At 39.3% G+C, this 22,025-nt stretch overlaps 1 protein-coding gene across 1 annotated transcript in view; it reads right to left on the bottom strand.

Moving 5' to 3' along the window:
* LOC126480863 (solute carrier organic anion transporter family member 74D) overlaps positions 1-22,025 on the bottom strand; it is an 86,449-nt gene that overhangs the window by 5,486 nt on the left and 58,938 nt on the right. The window contains exons 6-11 of the mRNA XM_050104241.1: positions 19,014-19,178; positions 18,539-18,664; positions 13,592-13,655; positions 7,829-7,982; positions 965-1,220; positions 83-211 (exon numbers count right to left, since the gene is read on the bottom strand). Of these exons, the coding sequence (XP_049960198.1) occupies positions 83-211; positions 965-1,220; positions 7,829-7,982; positions 13,592-13,655; positions 18,539-18,664; positions 19,014-19,178 (894 nt within the window). The remainder of the gene's footprint in view (positions 1-82; positions 212-964; positions 1,221-7,828; positions 7,983-13,591; positions 13,656-18,538; positions 18,665-19,013; positions 19,179-22,025) is intronic.

Here is a 22,025-nt window from a genome sequence, read left to right as displayed (position 1 = left end):
TCAGTACATGAAGTAAAGTTAAACATATTATGTGGAGCAAACAGTGGCTAAACTATGAAATAAGTGAGTTACAAATACTTGCCATGATAAAACATTCTGAAGATATTGGCATCATACAACCGACATGCACCATTTTCACCACAAGCTGTTTCCCAAACTAGGCAAGCAGAGTCTACGACTGCTCCATACACTATAGGACACGGCACATTACCTGAAGCAAAGAATAAACAGTAGAGTCAACAATCAAACACAAATGTCAAAAATGAAGACACAGTTCATACAGAGAGAGGCACAGAAACTTACTCATCAACAAAAGTACAGCAGCTAAGACTTGGCTAACAGGAATGAATAAAGAGTAATGTGTGAGGTACAAGAGAGAATAAAGAATAAACAAAAATGAGGAAAGAATACAATCTACCTGGAAATGACTGACATTTGGTATATAACAGAGTTCAGAAAAATTTTGGTGCCATTTTTCTGAGCTGTTGTGTATATCTTCAAGCCTTCCCTCATTTTCGCTTGTTTTTTCCATCGTAGTGTGATCACAAAGGGGGATCATTAACAATTCCAATTCAAGGCTATGAGAGCATACAGTCAGAGTGCTGTTGTGGTTCTCTTTAGTCTCAACCTGTTGTTTCATATGATTATTTCCTTTTTCTGATAGCTTTTCTACACTATTTCCTTTATCTTGGCTTGTATTAATTATCTTGCTAAGAAATGAATGCCAGGTTTCAAGAACTAGGTGTTCACCAGGATCAGTAATCACTGTGTAAAGTGTCCTTGAGTTATTGGCACAAATTTTTATGGAATATTTATATATGTTGCACAATTTAAACCATTATTTCATTGGAAATATATATTTCAGTTTGCAGTTGAATAAGTTTTTGTGAAAGCAATATGTTATGAATAATAAGGTACAAGTATGTAATAGAAATGCTTAGTCTGTTATCTGAAATGTACTTACCAAATAGGCCAATGGCAAATTGTATGAGGCCCAAGGCCATTGCTTTGTCTCTTGGGTCAACACAGCGTAAGATAAGTAACATGCTACCAACTTCAGAGGTAGAGTGTATGAATACAAAAATTGAGAATAACAAAATATAAACTATAAATTTGTCACACTTCAAATCACAATAACCAATGTGTGCCATGGATAAAGCATCTTGTTCAGCTAATGTGTAGTTGTCTCCCTCTGGCTTCATACAGATACAATCTGTAAACTGAAAGAGAGAAAGATTTTGTTAGATCCTACAGTATTAAAAAATCAATAATGAGAAAGTTGAAATTGAGTCCATATTTTTAGTTGGAATCTCATTTCATAGCTCCTATATGAGGTAAAACATATTATGTACAAAAAGTACAGTCAATTACACATTCATTATGCTGATGTTAGAATTACTGTTGGGAAGTGATTTAGTACACAAAACTGTATACAGTTCTGCAACTCGACAAAAGATGTGACTACAGATGTCCCTGCCTGATACACACCATATACTTCTATAGGAATTTATCCAAAATTAATTCTTTTTCATGCTATGTTGATACATGACAGAGTTTTTTCTATTACTAGATAAGTTGTCACAATGTTTTGTGGCAATAAAATTAAATATTTCAAGAACAGAGGAATATTTGGTCATATGTTTGTGCAGGCTTCACTACTGGATTAAAACTGGAATGAATTATTGCAAGTTTCAGTAACCCCTTCAAGTGAATTGTTTATTAATGTAAGACTGAGCTCCATCCTGGCTAGAGTAACTTTCAGGCAGGAGAGTGACAACTGAAAGGAGCAGCACACCATATGATGGTAATGTGCAAAAGTAAGATTTGCTGTGCTTATAACTATCAACTGTAACAATGGGACAGGCATCTTTGAAAGAGACTAAAATACATTTACACAGATCAGCCAGAAATTATGACTACCTGCCTAATAGCTGGTATGTCCAGCTTGGACATGACTAACAGCAGCAACGCATTATGGGATGGAAGAAATGAGGCCTCGGTAGGTTGCTGGAGGGAGTTGGCACCACATATGCACACACAAGTCACCTAATTATCATAAATTCTGGGAAGGGAGCTGATGAACTCTGATGCCACATTCAATCACATCCCAGGTGTGTTCAATTAGGTTCATATCTGGTGAGTCGGCATATCAATTGGAACTCGCTACTGTGTTTCTCAAATCACACTCCTGCCCTGGTGACAAGGCACATTATCTAGAAAAATGCCACTGCTGTCTGGAAACATGATTGTCATGAAGGGCTGTACATGGTCTACGACCAGTATACGATACTCCTTGGCCATCATGGTGCCTTTCACAAGTTGCACTGGACCCATGGATGCACACGTGAATGATCCCCAGAGCATAATGAAGCTTCTGCCAGCTTGTGTGTGTCCCGCAGTACAGGTGTCAAGGAGCTCTTTCCCTGAAAGGTGACAGATGTGTGGCCTCCCATCAGCATGATGACGACCATGCAATGCTCTGTCACTGCACTAACATGTAGTGCTGATGGTCACGTGCATATTTCAGTAGTAATTGCCAATGTCTTGGTGTTAACATATGCACACGCATGGGTCGCCAACTGCGGAAGCCATTCCTTAGGAGTTTTCAGTGCACTGTGTTCAGACACATGTGTACTCTGCCATCATTAAAGTCTGACATTAGTTCTGCCACAGTTCACTACCTGTCCTGTTTTACCAGCCTGCCCATCCTACAACATCTGACATCTGTAATGAGGGGTTGCTGCCCAATCCCATGATGTCTGGACATGGTTTCACCATGGTTTTGCCTTCATGTGATGAATACACCACAACACTGGCAAACACCCAACAAGTCGTGCAATTTCTGAAATGCTCATGCTGTGCCTCTGGACCATCACAATTTGCCCTTGGTCAAACTCAGATAGATGACAAGTCTTCTCCATTCTACATGTGGACAGCAACCTCACTGGTACTACACGCACTGTGCTTGTGTCTGACTAGCGGTCATTCCAATGTACTACAGTTTAATTATCTGCAGATGCATACTACCGAAAATACTGACAATACAATGATGTTACACTTCCTTGCTGTTAAGAAACGAGGGTGTTGTTTCACAATTTCAGAGAGGAGGCCATTTTCAGAAAATAATCGTATTTTTAAGTCAAGAGTTCTCAACTGACACCTGATTGTTGGGATCATTTGTGATATTTGCATCATTGGAAAAGAACTATGTCAGATAAACCAGAGAGAAAAATGTCCTCAACAGGTGAACCCACTAGGACATATTTACGATTTCTTCTCATTTAAAGTTATTTCTTTTTGGAAGTTATTTGGCCCACCTCATTTAAATACCTAAAAGTTTTGTCTGATATAATGTAATCTGTCAGCAATGCAATGAAACTGAACAATGGAAAATTCAAGATGTAGTAACAACAGTATGGAAAGGGTAGATTGCTAATTACCACACAGAGGTGGTGTTAGTTGCAGATAGGCTGCTGGAAATATTCAGCTTTTGGATTAAGTTGTCCTTTAGATGTAGAGAAAATACATTATGATATCAAATACATTATGATAATTAGGTGACTTGTGTGTGCAGATGTGGTGCCAACTCCCTCCAGCAACCTACCGAGGCCTCATTTCTTCCATCCCATAATGCGTTGCTGCTGTTAGTCATGTCCAAGCTGGACATACCAGCTATTAGGCAGGTAGTCATAATTTCTGGCTGATCTGTGTAAATGTATTTTAGTCTCTTTCAAAGATGCCTGTCCCATTGTTACAGTTGATAGTTATAAGCACACACACACACACACACACACACACACACACACACACACACACACACACACACACACACAATATGAGGCCGCTGTTATCTCCTGATGCTAAGGCCCAATTGTGACCTTTCTGAGGTGAGCAGCAATGTAGCTGCGATGGGTAGTGGGTGTCTGGAAAATTTATGGGGTGGGAAGGGAGTGGGATAGCAGGGCAGGGATGGGAAAATACACTAGTGCTGTCTATGGGAGCATGCTGTAAAATGATGGGGACAGGATGGGCTACTAGGTGCAGCCCTTGGTAGGCTGTGCTGGCTGAGGGGGAAGGGGTAGAAGAGAGAAGTAAAGAAGGGTAAAGGCCTATGCAGATGTGTTGGTGGTATATAAGGAATGTGTAGATCTGGAGTGGAGCAGGGAAGAATATAGGCAGGCGGTGAACAGGGAGCAGTAAAGGTTGAGACTAGGGGTTTGTTGAGCATGAAGGACACATTTCAGTGAGAGTTCCCACCAACACTAGCTTGTCTGAACTGCACAGGTGGGAACTCTCCTTGCAACATATTCTTCATTGCTATAATCCCCTTGGCCTCAGTCTTTGCTAGTCTCTGTTCTCCACCTGCCTATCCCCTTCCCTGATGCCACTTTGGTATTACAGTGTGTGAACTTTTAGATGGCAGACCTCTCCCTAGTCCTGAATCGGTAGAAGTCTGTAAACTTCGGGAGGCTTCAGTAGGCACGCAGTTTCGACTGCTGCCAACATTACGTAGCTGACTGTGTTGTACAAGGTAGCCATTGTCGTCTGCTTCGTTATTGTTTTGCGCTGTACTGTCCTGCGTGTTTTTATTGTGCAGTTGTGCTAAACATTATCAAAATGAGTGAAGAGGCAGTTACTGGCCCATCTCGGGAGTCGCCAACAACCCCTACCGGTAGGCCTACGGTTAGGAGGAAACCAGTATTACATAGCGATGCTCACAAAATTATATTGCATGTGATTGAATGCAGCGAAAGGGAAAGGGAGCAGAAAAAATTGCTTCACCCCATTTACAAATCGTCAGTGAGAGCTGCTACATACACAGGACAAAGCATGCGTAGCATTGGAAGATTCAAACAGTTTTCCAAGAATCATCTTGGTGTATCACCACAAACGCCTGGCAAGAAAAGGTGAATTTCCATTTCAGATATTTTGTTCGCGATCACTTTGAAGGAGCCCCCTATTTCGTCCGAATTACTTTATATTTCATTTTTCCTTGTTACCGTATTGCTTTGTATTGAAACACCACTGGTTACTGTGTTATTTCAAAACACATTCATATTACAGTACATTTCCAAATTCAAAAAAATACATGCAGTGCAGAAGGCATTTTCATATAAATCTTTCTCTCACTTTGAACTTAGGAAAAGAAGTGGAGAAATCAAAGTAATGATCGATGATTTCAACCAGCGTGTCATTTGCGACACGATAAAGGAATTTTATTCAGTGCGGAAGATTGTGCCGAGCCTACCAACACTGCTTCCAGTTTTGCACAACAAAATAGGCTGGAAGTGGAGTATTGTCTCGCTGAGAAAAGTACTTTTGTCTATGGGATTCATATGGCGTAAGGTGGAAAACAAGAGGAATGTGTTGTTAGAACGTCCAGATATTGTGCACTGGCAATCTCGTTTCATTGCAATCGGGTGAATGGTTTGTGAGCGCATACTAGGGATTAATTTTAATGTACATGACGATTTCAGTTTCGTTTACGAACAACATTTAAAGCGAGTTTTACTTCCAAGCCTTTCGTCTCCTTTCGTGTAAGCATGACGCGCAATTTGTAGTGCCAGCACTGCAACTGGTAGGCATGCCTTGTCCCCCCCCCCCCCCCCCCCAACAGCTCCTCTCCCCTCGCCAGCCAATGCTTGCTTCCTCCTCTCCCCTCACAACTCGGCCATCTTCCAGTTAACACATGCCTTCTATCCTGACAATGTACCCTTCTCTACTTCACTCTCAGAGCCTTACCCCCCCCCCCCCCCAAATCATGGCACTGCACCTAGCAGCTCATCCCACCCCCACTATGTCCCTGCATGCTCCACCCCTACCCTACTATCTCTTCCCATCTTAGCCCCATGCATCTTCTGTACCCCCACTACCAACCCCAGTTAGACTGCCACTCACACCAGATAAACTGCAGTCAGGCTTTAGTGGCCAGAGGTGGTGATGACTGTGTGTGTGTGTGTGTGTGTGTGTGTGTGTGTGTGTGTGTGTGTGTGTGTGTGTGTGGTGTGTGTGTGTGAGTTGTGCTTGCATGATTGTGTTGGAGTTTTCTACATCTGAAGAAGGACGTAGTCAGAATGCTGAATATTTCGAGCATTCTTTTTCAATTCTGTAACCCAACAACTCCTCATGTGGTTAGTAGCAATCTATTCTTTCCATACTGTTGAAATAAAATTTAGCTTTATATTTTCAAATGCCTTACTTGTACAAATACACTAAACATTCATTGCGACTAAATTTTGTGCCAATCGCTTTTATTTTTTAGAATTTTGTCAGTTTAAAAAGTACTGGGAAATGCAAACTGTTTGCTAAATATATACCATTTTCTAAGAGATGGAGACTAACTGTGTCACAGTGCACTACAGGTAATTGACAAAAAGATATCTTAATCTCTCGAAAAAATTGCCATCAGTGCAATGTTACATTTGGTAAATGGCAAACAATGTTTTCTGTCAAGTGGGACACAGTCTTAGCATTCTGTTCAAAATGGCATCAGTCACATAAAAACTTTTATTTATCAGGTGGTGTAACATTTTAATGACAATAGAAAATCCTGGAAAAGGATATGAAATGATCAGTTACTTCCCATACAAAGTAAATTTTAATCTAATCATAGAAAACTGTGATGATTGTTTCTCTACTGAACTTAGTGTCAGGGAAAACATATACAAAGTACAGCGCAAATAGTTTGATTGGTATTCTTAGGTGGGGTGCTGGAAAGATAAAAATAAATGGAAGGGTAAAGGATTCAGGGAAAGACGTGAGGCCCAAGAATGACAAAGTAAGATGCAAAGCTGAACATAAAGTAGTGTGACACAAGAAGTATAAAGCTACCAAAATGTAAGGGAATGAGAAATGAGGTGAAAACATTGGTAGCCAGTACAGAGGCATGGAAATGAGACTGAATAGCTGTAGAACATGAATTAATGGGGGTTGTGGCTGGAAGGGGAGGATGTTGACAGGACCACACGACATGTTGACATTCCCACCTGTATGTTTCAGAAAAGTTATTATGGTACAAAAGAGGACTGGCACAGGATAAAAATTAATTCATTGTAAAGCAGCTGTACAAGTCTACTGTGCTGTCGTGACCAACAGTGCTACACAACAGGGCTTCTGAGTGCACAGAGTTTAGGGTGGCTGTGCATGTGACTGGACACCTAGTTGATGGTTATGCTCATAGAGCTGTACAGTGATTACAACAAAAATGATATATGGTAGAACTACGTTCACAACTGATCATGCTCTGATGGTATAAGATATGCTGATGATCAGCATAGTACAGGAAATTGTGTTGGATTCCATTTCTTCCTGTTGTTAATTCTCTTTACTACTTGGAAGCAGTGGCCACTTACTGTGTTCTAAGTTCATTAACTATAATTTGTGAATTTTATTCAGTTTCTGTATTTCTTTTTGATTCTTTTACAAATGGGCTTAAATTTGGTATCACAGCTATTTATTTTATATGTGGTGGAGGGCCCTCCAGTTTTGTAAACGATTTTTTTGTTATACTATAATTATATGAGTCTATTCAGTTCTTCTCTCCTAATCACATATATATTCCTTTATTGCTGAATGGGCAATTTAATACATTTGTGATATATAATTAGTATACACAACTACAGTCATTGCAATTAGGGAGACTGTTTACATAGTACTATAAATGTGGACTTTAGAATTTCTTGTAATGAGTAAAGTTCAAAAACATATCACACTCCAATAGGTACTCCAAAGAAGCAATAAAACAAATATTCATATAATTTCAATTATGTGCATAATTCTTTCATGATTGTCTGTGTAGAACTTGGAAGATTGAAGGAGTAATACGTACTGAATTTATGTTTTCTTCTTGATCTTTGGTGTAATTCTGGCAACCAGCATGGCATGCTGAGAAATAGGTCCGACCATCATTTCCACAAATAGGGCTGAATTTACTTTCATCACACTTGCAATTTGTTTCACAAACTGGCTTAAAGCTTGGTGTCCTGAAAGCAGAATGATTCTATACAGTTATTTCAATAATGCACTTATTACTTTTAGGTGGTTGATATTGAAATTTTTTGTATTGTAAACCAGCACAAGATTGTGTTCTGAAAATCTGTGAGACAAGCTGACATTCCTGAGAGATGTATTAGTTCATTCTGGGGCACTGATGCTTGCATGTCTTCATGCTGGTGTAGAATTTTTTTGGAGCATTTTCATACAAAATTTGCATTTAATCTTCTACTAAGACAGCATGAATTTTTTCACTCTTGCTCTAAACAACAGAGGCATGGAAGAGTAAGTCTTATAATTTAAATTTGCTTATGATTATATGGGTATCTTGATCAGATGTATCAAATATGGTGAACAGAAAGAAGAAATGTTCCTTTTTGTCTTATACTGTCATAAGGAAACTCTTGACTGTGAGACAGCAACAGGAAGTAAACTGGAACTACAGACAAAGAAACATTGCTGCCTGTGGTTATGTCCATACAACACCAATATTATTAGAAAAAACATGAAAGAGCAGAGTGCTGTGAATGTGAGCAGTATTACAGAAAAATGTAACTGTTGGCAACTATAGTAACATATTTGATAAGGCTGTTTCTGGATTGCAGTATCTTATCTTATTTTGCTACTTTTATGGTTTGCCATCATCTTTTATAAATGGTACCTTCACTGAAGAAACACCACTGTATGTGACTGCTGCTTCTAGATGTGAGAATTTTTTTAGCATTCTGGAACACATTGTTTTGTTGATATAGTAAAGTATTTCTTGGATGAAATATTATCTGATTCAGTGTGTACTATCCAACAATAACTGCTCTAAGATTAAACTCCTACAAAGGAGGAAAGATAATAAATTTTCCCTAGGCTTCCAGCCTGCCAAGTGGTTTAATTTCTGGCAGGTTTCTGCTGAGACTCCTTAGCCACTGACAAGTAGTAACTGAGGGCTGTGTCACTGAAGACATTGTGCTTGTATGGCTTGGCTGCTGGCTGTAATGTCACAGGCCGCTCTGCCCATACCCAAAAGTAAGACAGTATTAACATGTGCCTGCTTCATCCTGAATGAGCTACACACTGTATTAATTTACAGGCTGCTGTCTTTATAAAGATAGTTTACTGGGGCTTAAATTTCAGTTGCTTCATAGAAATCATTTGTCTTTGTAAAGACAGAGGTGTTGTCAAACGTAATTCAGTGTTCCTTTAGAAAGATGTGTACTGTTGATTTATTGGTATTGTGTAGGTGTAAACACCTCTCATGTTTTAACTCACCTTGTTCTGCAGTGGACATTGTTTGCCCAGTGTAACAGTAGCCACAGTCACAACTTATCTTATACATGCTACACATTGTGAGGCATATCATCATTCGCGGTATTTTTGCTGGAAGATGACTGATTCAGTGCTATGTATCTTCAGGAGTTGGTCAATCTTCCCTGATGCTGAACCACAATATGACAAAATCCAAGATTTTTTCTCAGTTTTGTTAGCATGCCTCACAAGAGATGGCCTGTGATATTTGGTGGTACTTACCACCATTTTCATTTTTCATTTTTCACATTTCACATGTGACTCGATTCATGATGATGACATTTAAAGTCTCAACATTGAAGTCATTAGAGATGAAGCCCACATTCAAAATGGAAAAGGGGAAGGGAGGAAACTGGTAGCGGTCTTTTCAAAGGAATCATCCGGTAAATTGCTTTTATTGATATATAAAAACTACAGAAAAACCAATTGTGGATGGCCAGATGAGAATTTGAGCTATGAATTGGAAACATCGGCACAAATTAAAGGATAGAGGTGCTAAAAACAAGTTCACTCTTGTTTTAACATCATCTTGAAACATTATCCTTCTTGAAAGAGTACTTCACTGACAATAAGAGTGCAGCAATTTCTCAATTGTTGACTCATTGCTTGATCCAGGCCAAATAAAAACTTTTATTGCAATTTGTTTTATGGTAACTTCTAAACCACTAAAATTAGGTGCTTAAATTTTATACTTTTATATTGTAAGTATGAATAGCAAAAACATCTGTATCTTTTGACGATAGGATGACCCACTCTGTTATTGATTATGTATGTGAAGTAGATGTACTTTTGGCCAGGCACTTGGATAAAAGATGCTGATGCAATGTAAAATAATCAGGATGACTGTATGACAGAGTGCCAAAAAAAAAGGAGCAACATAAATTATTGTAGGTGAGTAGCACGTGTATCAGCCAGTGGTCCCAAAAAGTAATGCAACTGTAAAAAATATTGCTTTTTTGTTGTTTTCTGTGAAGTGCTTGTGACAAACTGGTGCTCTCCAAGAACAAAAATATATATTCATGGTAGACAAATGGTAGTTCCAGTGTTATATTAACTGGGTGACTGGATGGAAAGGAAAGTGGTGGATGAGATTTACATGTACAGACAAATAAATGATTAAGTGTGGATGATTTATTCAAAAGAAAGAGCTTCATAAACTGAGCAAGTCAATAATGTGTTGGTCCACCTCTTCCACTTACAGAATCAATTATTTGGCATAGCATTTCTTGATAGAATTATTGAATGTCCTCCTTAGGAATATCATGCCAAATTCTGTCCAATTGGTGCATTAGATCATTAAAATCCTGAGCTGGTTGGAGGGCGTGACCTTACTAGCCAAAGTATGGTTTGGCAAGCATGAAGACAAGCAGTAGAAACTCTCACTTTGTGTGGGTGGGCTTATCTTGCTGAAACATAAGCCCAGTATGGCTTGCCACGAAGGGCAGCAAAACATGGTGTAGAATATCATCGACATACCACTGTGCTGTAAGGGTACCGCAGATGATAACCAAAGAAGTGTCATGCTATGAAATGTAATGGCACCCAGGCCATCACTCCAGTTGTCAGGCCGTGTTGTGGCAGGGGACAGTCAGGTTGTTATCCGACTGCTGTCTGGGGCATCTCCATACACGTCTTTGCCAGTCATTGGGGCTCAGTTCAAAGTGGGACTCATCACTGGAGACAATTCTACTCCAGTCAATAAGATTCAGGCTGTATGTGCTCAACGTCACTGCCAACGGTCTCATTGGTGTACAGAGGTCAACGATGGTCAGCACGAGGTGAGCTCAGCCCCTATTATGTGAGCCACCTATTAATGGTCCTTGTCACTGAAGCACCATTTGCATGTCGGGTTGATAGTAATGATAAATCTGACACTCAAAGTGCATCTCTGATGACTCTTTGGCCTCCTCATTCTGTTGTCTCTCTAGGTCAACTGCTTACTTCTTGAACCTGTGTTCAGCTGTGGTTCACCCATTGCTGCCAACATAATTGAGTAGTGGCAGTGCACCTATTCATATGTCGAACAATTAGCCACTTACTCTAACCATCTTCTTTGAGCCCAGCTCCACGCCCTCTCACAAATGCTGACATCTGCTCACATTGTTCATGCACCTGCCTGCGAGGCATAGTTACTGCACAACTGACTACACAGAATGAAATTCATGAATAGTTTATGCCCTGGTATCAACATATCCCCTGTTTATCATCCTTCCCACCTACGCAGTGAAATTGCACTGCAGTGTCACACATTCATCCATCAGTATACAATTTTGTATTTTCCGTTGATATGTGAATGAATAGCAGTTTATGACGATTTTGCATAACTCCTTTGTGATGCATTGTTTTTTGGATCAGAATGTACTTTCTCATTGTTGATTACATTATTAATGATGTGTAAATTTTCGAATATTAGCATTTCCACAATTTTTTTTTTCTTTAATTCAAGTCTCCACTGTTTGTAAAATTTCTAACAGCAAGTAACACAAACATTTCTCATCTATCGTGCTTTTACACCTCACACATACATTCTGACTATTCAAGTAACAAGCAAGTGCATACCGGCAGACTGTTTACAGTGTGAAAATGTGATCATCCAATTGACATACATGTTTTTTTCATCTCATACAAGATCAAAAGTTCCAATGATTTTGATCACTGTATATTTGATTTCTTTTCCGTCTCCACAAAATCTTTCCTTAGGGTAGCTGTTTTAATTTTAGAATATGTTGATCTCTATAAACTAACTACTAATTTCTATCCCCTGTCTTGTTAAAGCATATCACTCCTACACTGAAGTGCCAAAGAAAATGGTATAGACATGGGCCTTCAAATACGGATATGTAAACTGGCAGAATACAGCACTGCGGTCGGCAATGCCTGTGTAAGACAAGTATCTGGCACAGTTGTTAGAGTGATTACTGCTGCTACAATGGGGGGCTATCAAGATTTAAGTGAGTTTGAACGGCACATGAGCGATGGGACACAACCTCTCTGAGGTAGCCTTGAAGTGCGGATTTTGCCATACGCCCATTTCATGAGAGTACCGTGAATATCAGGAATTTGCTAATATATCAAATCTCTCAATAGCTGCAGCCGGAAAAAGATCCTTCAAGAGTGGGACCAATGACAATTGAAGAGAATCATTCAACATGACAGAAGTGCAACCCTTCTGCAAATTGCTGCGGATTTCAATGCTGGGCCATCATCAAGTGTCAGCGCATGAACCATCAACAAAACATCATTGATATGGTCCATCAGAGCCAAAGGCCCACTTGTGTGCCCTTGATGACCACACGACACAATGCCTTATGCCTCGCCTGGGTCTGCCATCAGTGACATGGGACTGATGATGACTGGAAATATGTTGCCTGATCAGATGAGTCTCGTTACAAATTGTATAGAGCGGATGGACATGAACCGGTATGGAGACAACCTCATGGACTCTGCATGTCGGCAGGGGACTGTTCAAGCTGGTGGAGGCTCTGTAATGGTGTGAGGCATGTGCAGTTGTAGTGATTGTAGTGATATGAGAGCCCTGATATGTCTAGATATGACTCTGATGGGTGACACATATGTAAGAATCCTGTCTGATCACCTGCATCCATTCATGTCTATTGTGCATTCTGACAGACATGGGCAATTCCAGCAGGACAATGCGACACCCCACACATCCAGAAATGCTACATAGTGGCTCCAGGAACATTGTTCTGAGTTTAAACACTTCCACTGACCACCAAAATCCCCAGACTCGAACACTACTGGGAACATATGGAATGCCTTGCAACATGTTGTTCAGAAGAGATCTCCACCCCCTCATATACTGACAGATTTATTGACAGCCCTGCAGGATTCATAGTTCCCTCCAGAACTACTTCAGACATTAGCAGAATACATGCTGTGTTGTGCTGTGGCACTTATGTGTGCTCACAGGGGCCATACACGATATTAGGAAGCGTGTACCAGTTTCTTTGGCTCTTCAGTGTACATCTGTATTCTAAACTGAAGTCTTGCTTTGTTTGGTTAGATAAAATTGCTTATTTGCTCCCCACCAGGTCTAGTACAGTACATCTGCTATTAACATTTTGACTACTATCAACCATGCATTAGTATGATCAATCATACAGCATTTTTACTGTTGTTGGTAAAGAGAGAAATATTTACCAATGTTACTCTGTTTCTTTGACAAACAAAACCAAACCAAATTAAATATTAGTCTGAGAAATACAAATCAAAATTTCTGTTGTAGCACATTCATAGATAAATGTTAACACTTAGGATACCATTAAATTTTCCTTCTTACCTTCCTATTTCAAGTCCAGCAAAATCATCCATTGGACAGCCAATAAACATTAATATCCCCATACCTGTCAGAAATAAAAAGAAATAGATAACATGTATATAATTATAAGTATAAGAAATTCATTTCTCCATCTTACAGTTAATTAATTATACAGAAATATAACATCAGAGATTGAGCTTTGCTTCTCTAATTAAGAGCTGCTATGTTTGTAATACTGACAATATATTACTAACCGCATTTGCGAATTTCCTCTCCTTTTGAACAGTCTAAATCTGTATCGATACTGTGTTTCTGTCAGGTAAATCTATTAATGATCGCTAATTGACCATTTAGCTCTCACACTTCATGAAGGAAAGGTACCAGTGTGCAGAAAGTTAGGGAAAACCTTTCCAATGCAGAATCATCACACAGAAGATGTTTCGAGGAAAGCAAACCAAAGACAGCTACACTTTTCTATCCCCTGCTAATGTTTCTGTGTGGTATGATATCCTACCAGACAGGATTGATGGAGAACAACAAAAATGTTAAAATAAGGGCTGCTCGTTTTGTACTGTTGCAAAATAGGGGAGGCAGTGCTACAGGCATGATATGTGATTTGGAGTGGCAATCATTTAAGCAAAGGTGCTTTGATATCTTTTCAAATAATTGCAAACATCATCTGTCTCCTCTGAATTTAAAAATATGTTATTCACTCCCACCTACACTATGTGATCAAAAGTTTCTGGACACCACCAAAAACATGTATTTATATTAAGTGGCTTGTGATGCCACCTACTGTCAGGTACCCCATATCAGCGACCTCAGTAGTCATTAGACATCATGAGAGAGCAGAATTGGGTGCTCCACAGAACTCATGGACTTTGAACGTGGTCAGGTGATTGGGTGTCACTTGTGTCATACATCCGTGCACAAGATTTCCACATTCCTAAACATCCCTAGGTCCACTGTTTCTGATGTGATAGTGCAGTGGCAACATGAAAGGACACATACAGCACAAAAGCATACAGGCCAGCCTCATCTGTTGACTGACAGAGACTGCCAACAGTTGTAGAGGGTCACAATGTGTAATAGGCTGACATCTATACAGGCCATCACACAGGAATTGCAAACTGCATCAGTATCCACTGCAAGTACTATGATAGTTCAGCAGGAGGTCAGAAAAATAGGGTTTCATGGTCGAATGGCTGCTCATAAGCCACACTTCACGCCAGTAAATGCCAAACAACACCTTGCTTGGTGTAAGGACTGCTAATATTGGATGATTTGACAGGCTAAGGTGGTCCAACACCATACTGAATTCCAGCATGTTGTTTGGAGTGACGAATCACAATGTGGCAATCTGATGGCAGGGAATGGGTATGGTGAATGCTGGGTGAACATCATCTGCCAGTGGGTGTGGTGCCAACAGTAAAATTCGCAGATAGTGGTGTTATGGTGTGGTCGTGTTTCTCCTGGAGGGGGTTGCAACCCTTGTTGTTTTGCATGACACTGTCACAGCACAGGACTACGTTGATGTCTTAAGCACCTTCTTGCTTCCCACTGTTGAAGAGCAATTTGGGGATAGCGACTGCATCTTTCAACATGATCCAGCATCTGTTCATAATGCACGACCTGTGGCGGAGTGGTTACATGACAATAACATCCCTGAAATGGACTGTCCTGCACAGAGTCCTGACCTGAATCATATAGAACACCTTTGGAATGTTTTGGAATGCTGACTTCATGTCAGGCCTCACCAACCGACATCAATACCTCTCCTCAGTGCAGCACTCTGTGAAGAATGGGCTGCCATTCCCCAAGAAACCTTCCAGCAGGTGACTGAATGTATGCCTGTGAGAGTGGAAGCAGTCATCGAGGCTAAAGGTGGGCCAACGCCATACTGAATTCCAGCATTACTGATGGGGGGCACCATGAACTTCTAAGTCATTTTCCACCAGGTGTCCAGATACTTTTGGTCACATAGTATACATAGGGAGAAACCATAATAGTAGGAAATTAAGGCACATCACATCTTGTGTGATAAGATTTAGGTGTTATTTTTCCCACTGCTGTTCAAGAGTGGAACAGTTGAGAAATAGTGTGGGAGTAGTGGGCACTTGGATATGAATTGCAGAATAGTGATCTAGATGTAGATTAGGTGGCTGAACCTTCACTTGGTGTCCCCCAGCCAACCATGTCACAAGACTTTGCTTTTTACTGAAACAGTCAAGCAGCTTTTATACTTGAAGTAGAAATCAATACTATGAGAGCTACTATACATTTTATTGCCAAAGATATATAGGATGTATATCATGTTAGGAAGAGCAACTGCGACTGGATATGTTCAAATTTCTCTAATTTTACAGGCATAATAATTACATGAGTTGTATAAATGAGACTGTTGACACACTGCTGGGTATGCTCAAATTTATCCAATTTTTCAGGCATAATAATTACATGAGTTGTATAAGGGAGGAAGTAAAAGATTGTTAATGCATCTTATTGCATGACTAAGAATATGCTGAGCAATTCTTTTCTATTGCATCTGCCACTGGATACTGCTGAACATTTTTCAGATGTTTCTACATTCCCAAAACAAACCATAGCTGATACGGGGAGCTATTTTAATCTTTTTTAATTATTGAATCAACCCAACTTGTTAAGGATTCCACATCTTTCACTGATACTCGAGAATGAGATAGACAGGTAACTTATTTTGTAGGCAGTTCTATTTTAGTGAGAATATCACTTCATTATTCTAATGCAACCACTTTTTATATACATACATACTCCAAGAGTATTCTTAGACAGATACTTACATTATCTAACAAATCATGTCTGTACATTATTACCAGTAATGGTTTTACAACACTTCCTCACACTAGACTCATATCTAAGAGATACCCTTTGAAAACAATGAACCAAGTTATGTTCGATAAGTAGGCCTCCAAGCAAATCATATATCTGGCCTAACATTTAATAAGAACTTCATCTGTGTACCAGATAGCAGTGTGGAACTATTATAAAAAGTTTCTGGAAATCACGAAAAAGTAACCAACTCGAGCCATTCCCTGGGTTGCCATGTGCATCTTTTGAACCAAAAGAGTGAACTGAGTTTCACACAACTGGTATTTGTGGACTCTGTATAGACTCTTACCTGGAAAATAATCACTCTCAAAAAAAAAAAAAAAAAAAAAAAAAAAAAAAAAAAAAAAAAAAAAAAAAAAAAAAAAAAAACCAAACACACCTGAGCAAAAGCATCAGGACACCTGTTGGTCAACATTAATCCATGACTCACCTTTATGATGGGTGAACTCTGATGGGGATAATTTCAATAAGATGTCAATGTCTGTGGAAGAATGGCAACCCTTTCTTCCTCAAGAGCTGAAACTAGAGAAGACACTGATGTTGGGTGCTGAGTTATAGAGCAAAATCAATTCTAACTCATTCCAAAAGTGTTCTACTGGGTTCAGATTGGGACTTTGGGCATGCCATTTCATTTTAGGAGTAGTGTTGTCTACACACTACTGCATCACAGATGCTGCTGTATGACAGATTGCATTGTCATGCTGACAGATACAGTCAACGTATCTGAACTGTTCCATTACTGTATGTAGTACACAATGTAGCAAAATTTGTTTGTATCCTTCCACTTGTAGTATCTCCTTAAGCACAATAATGGGACCCACCATAATTACGAGAACCATCCCATAGTGTAACACCACCTCCTCCACACTTTACTGTTGGCACTACAAATGATTTCAAGCAAAATTCTTCAGCCATTTGCCAAACCCAAACTATCTCATGGGATTACTACAGGGTATAGCACAACTCATTTCTTCAAATCATGGTTTTCCAGTCATTAACTGTCCAGTGGTGTCACTATTTACACCACCTTAAGTGTTGCTTGGCACTGACTAAAGAAGTATGCTGCTGGACCATTGTACCACATTCTTTTTAACTTCCGACACATATTAATTGTGTGAAGTGAACTGCCGGTAGAGCACTTTGAAACTCACAAGTGATTCCTTCTACTGATTTCATGTGGCTTTTAATAACTCCCACCCTCACAAATGCTTGACACTCCCTGTCTGTCAAAACATGACATCTTGATTTAGCTGTGGCAGTTCCTTCAAATTTCTATTTCACAATCACATCGGCAGGCAGACAGCTTTAGAAGGGTTGAAACATCCCTAAGGGATTTATTGCTAAGGTAACATTTGATGACTAGTCCACATTCAAAGTCACTGAAGTCTCCTGACCAACTCATTCTGCTGTTAGTGTGTCTCTACTGACATCACAATACTTCCTGTCTCCTTCTATATTGGCAGGTCTGCCCCTTGTGACAGTGGGTGGCCAGTTCTGTATCACATACGGGTGTCTGGATACTTTTGATCAGATAGTGTAATTTATCAAGCACGCTGAATATGAGTCTGTGCAACTGTCCACAAATCTTTGTTAAAAACTTCATACAATCATCTTCTGATGGATCATGGGGTGATAGCTGTTACTGTATGTATATGTAGTAGATATGAGTCTTTCAGCTGTATTTAAGGTCTTATTTTCATTACTATGGATTTTGGTGTTCCATTACCCTAGCTTGAGGCCCCTCTATGACACCAGGTGGTGGTCATATGGATACCAAGTAATCATTATTATAGACAAATGTAAGAAATTGATGTTCACTATGCTGAACCTTCAATGCTGTTCATGGTGTGAACAGTGGCAGTACATCAACTGGTTTGTTGGCAGAGAGTAGAAAGAGCCCATCACAGCTAGAAGTTATTTTAGTATTTTTTTTAAGTACTGTGATATGTAGAAGAGTTACTGCTTCTCTTTTACTGATGTCTGGTGTTGGAGTGTGCATTACCTGTTTAGATAAATCTAATGTGTCTGATTTCAGCAGTGCATTTAAAACAGAGAAAAAGCTATTACTATATTTGTTTCATTACTCGTTTTAATACCTACCTATGGCATAAACAATGGCTGTGAATGCTATCCAAGCAGCAACGAACCTTGCATTGGGCTTTATGCGAAGTATGAAAACACCGCTGATGATGATACCAAGCCCCATCACAAGGATTCCTCCAAGACCTAAAACATATTGCACTGTTAAGTATACAATATTCTAATACACTGCAAAACCACATAAAAAATCAAAGTTGTATTAAGTATATTGTACAGCCAACTGAAATTAGTAAAGTAAACAAATGTGCAACACTATTATAGATTTGTCGAAAGAAGATTCCAAACATCTAGCAGCACCGTTGCTGGCTTTCAACTGCAAAGCACAAATGACTGCATTTGAAAACAGTAGTTATCTAATGAGCTGTGGTTGAGACAGGTGCACAAGAAAGCCATGCCCCTATTTGCAATTGTCAGGGATCTTCTTTCTCTGACTCTACTATAGTATTCATAGTTGAGACCTTAATCATTTTCCTACCTGATATCATGTTTGCAGTATGTGCTGCTAACCTGAACTGGCTCTCAAGATATTTTGGCAGAAAGGTGTAGAGACCAGCAATTGGCAAAATATGCAGCACACTACTTGCTGTGCGGAACATCAGTATATCATTCTTCAGCAGTCGCTTCACAGCCTTTGGAAAGTCTGTATGCAAAATGAAATAATGCAGTGGTGATGGTTCATATATTTGCCCAAGTTATTTATGGTACTTTTGAAGCAAAACTATGAAATAAAAAATGTTCATGTAATTGTGATGAAACTTCTTTATTAAAACATAATAGTACAATGATAAACTTACACAAATAAATCAAAACTGAAAGCTCAAACGAAAATAAAGGTGGGCAAAGTTTCTAATAATGAACTCTGAAATGTGAGTAATGGTAACATCCAGAAGTAAATCGCAAAATGAATAATAATAGTAATAATAATAATAATAATAATAATAATACTGCTAATAATTCTCAGATCATGATAAGTGAGGTTCATTATTACCAAGCAGAAAAGAAATTTAACAGAAGGCAGATAATGAATTACAGAAGGTTGTACTCTTGTCCCTTTTGCATGTCATGACTAGTGATAAGACTGATATTCTTTCCTATACCAGCTTTTCCATCTTAACTTTTTCTCCTAGTACCTTCTCTCTGCTCTTCCAAGCAGATTTATATCCTTTTGAGCTTCTGTCATAATAAACAGTACCGTACTCTATTTCTGTGTCTCAGTAACTCAAAGTTGAGTTATAACATTTATTCAAGCAAGCTACTGACTTCCATTGGATACATTTTACAAAACATTGCCTATAACACGAAATACAGGAATGCATTGTTGCTACCATTGATTATGGAAAGCTTGTTGCTGTGGTGGATGAGGGAGAGAAGGGATGCACTGTAGCCAGATTTACATCCCCCTCCTCCCCACCCATATGATGTCATGCAGCTTTGCCAGATTTACACCACCACTCCTAGCTCACTTCCATATCCAAGATGACGACTTGTCCTAGGGACTCCATCTATGTCATTTCCATGAGAGTCCTGTAGTGCAATCAATCTAGAATGTTCTCGGTTCAAGTCCTGTCATGTTTAGTCAACAGGATGTGCAGCTTGTGAAAGAAAAGAAAAGGATCGTTTGGTATAAAACCACACTGACTGATATAAACACATTCCCCAGGAAACTTACAGGTGATGACATAAAAGATCCAGATTATGAGCCTATGGTGTGTTTCTGGCAGGAATTTAATATCCCTAACTTAGGGGAATATGCAAGGCTTTACACTGACACAGACATACACCTCCTTGCAAATGTGTCTGAACAATTCCAGGGTATAGTCCTGGCAACACATATGCTAGATGTTGTCAACTACTACACCACATCTTGGCTATTTTGGGATGCAATGCTCAAAACCACATGTGCTGAAATCCAGATTTTAACCGATGTCAACTTGCTGTTTTTGGAGTGTGGGGCTCATGCTGGACTTTGGCAATGTGTTCATAGACACACCAAAGAAAATAACCCACAAATGTATGTATTGTTAGACAAAACATCCATCCATTTACATTACATCCTGTACTTTGTGGTGAAGGATTAAGGTGGAATGAGCCTGGCTGGGGTTGTGCAAGCATGGGCTTATAATTGATAGTTCCATTATTGAACAATATATTACTTGGATATCAAGTCTCTGAACTCCAATTCAATTTCAAGAATAATAATTTCAGGAATCTACTGACACAAGAGACTGAAAAAATATGCCAACCCAACAGAAATACAATAAGCTTATCTCACAATGAGCAAAAATAATACACAACAGGACTTATGCTAAAATATCTCCATTCATTATATAAATACAATAATTTTGTTTGCATCTCAAATGACTGCAAAAGAGGGCTCCAGAATAAAAGGGCAACTTGTTTCCACCCCTGCTTAACTTTGCCAGTGGGTATCAAACAAAAGAATGAACCAGCTTCTGACCATTAATAACTTTAGAAGGGCACACTGAGATAAATCAGGACAGTCTGCTGGTTCACTGTAATTATCTACTATCTAATACAATCAAAACTTGGCTCCTACAGAAACACAACCACACAGAACTACAACTACTACATCGACTACAATAAAATGCAGATAAGTGAAAGATGCAATAACAGAAAATTAGGTAAGCAAAAGACACAATAACTTATTGCTAGTCCACAGCCATCTAACAGTGGCCTTGCCATATTTACAATTACACAATCAAAATATTACACTCTATACCAACACAGCCTCATTGCGCAAATCACTTGGAAGTAGTCCTGGTACAATCATACTACTTAACGTCCTTATCATGCTTTCATGAAACAACAAACCTACTTCACTTATTCTGCTGCACACTGTCACATTATGATCTAGTTAGGCTAATGCTGACGACTACCACTGCTTGCCAATACCAAATGTGGCCCACGAAAGCATATGCCATTTTGTGTTCTGCACTGTATTGCTGTAATGAAAGTCTCAATTATATTTCCTCACTGATGTCTTTCCCTGGAAGCTGACAAGATGACGCTATCTTTCACCCAATTTGACATTGTGCATGTTACAACCTGCCATACCCAATGCTGACTGTTCTGCATTGCTTCTGTTTTCATGCTTATTGCACTTCCTTGGCACTCTCCTATCCAGTGTTGCCACTTCCTCTCCATATAGCAGCCTGACATATTCCCTGTCACACTTTTGCAGCTCAGATCGCGATGACACTGGCTCCACCATTTGCCAGCACATGCTGCCTCTGATGTGATTTCAATGCTTGTACTGTCTTGCTTGACTAGCTGGTTGGGTGGGAATACCAATGTGCTGCAAAATTTTTAATTTCCTTGCATAACTTGGATATTAACAATTTACAGGGTGTTTCAAAAATGACCAGTATATTTGAAACGGTAACAAAAACTAAACGAGCAGCGATAGAAATATACCGTTTGTTGCAATATGCTTGGGACAACAGTACATTTTCAGGCAGACAAACTT

This window comes from Schistocerca serialis, chromosome 1 (genome assembly GCF_023864345.2).
Source record: "Schistocerca serialis cubense isolate TAMUIC-IGC-003099 chromosome 1, iqSchSeri2.2, whole genome shotgun sequence".
NCBI classification, from domain to species: Eukaryota; Metazoa; Arthropoda; class Insecta; order Orthoptera; family Acrididae; genus Schistocerca; species Schistocerca serialis.
The sequence above is the reverse complement of the archived record's forward strand: the minus strand, read 5'-3'. Positions and strand labels throughout refer to the sequence as shown.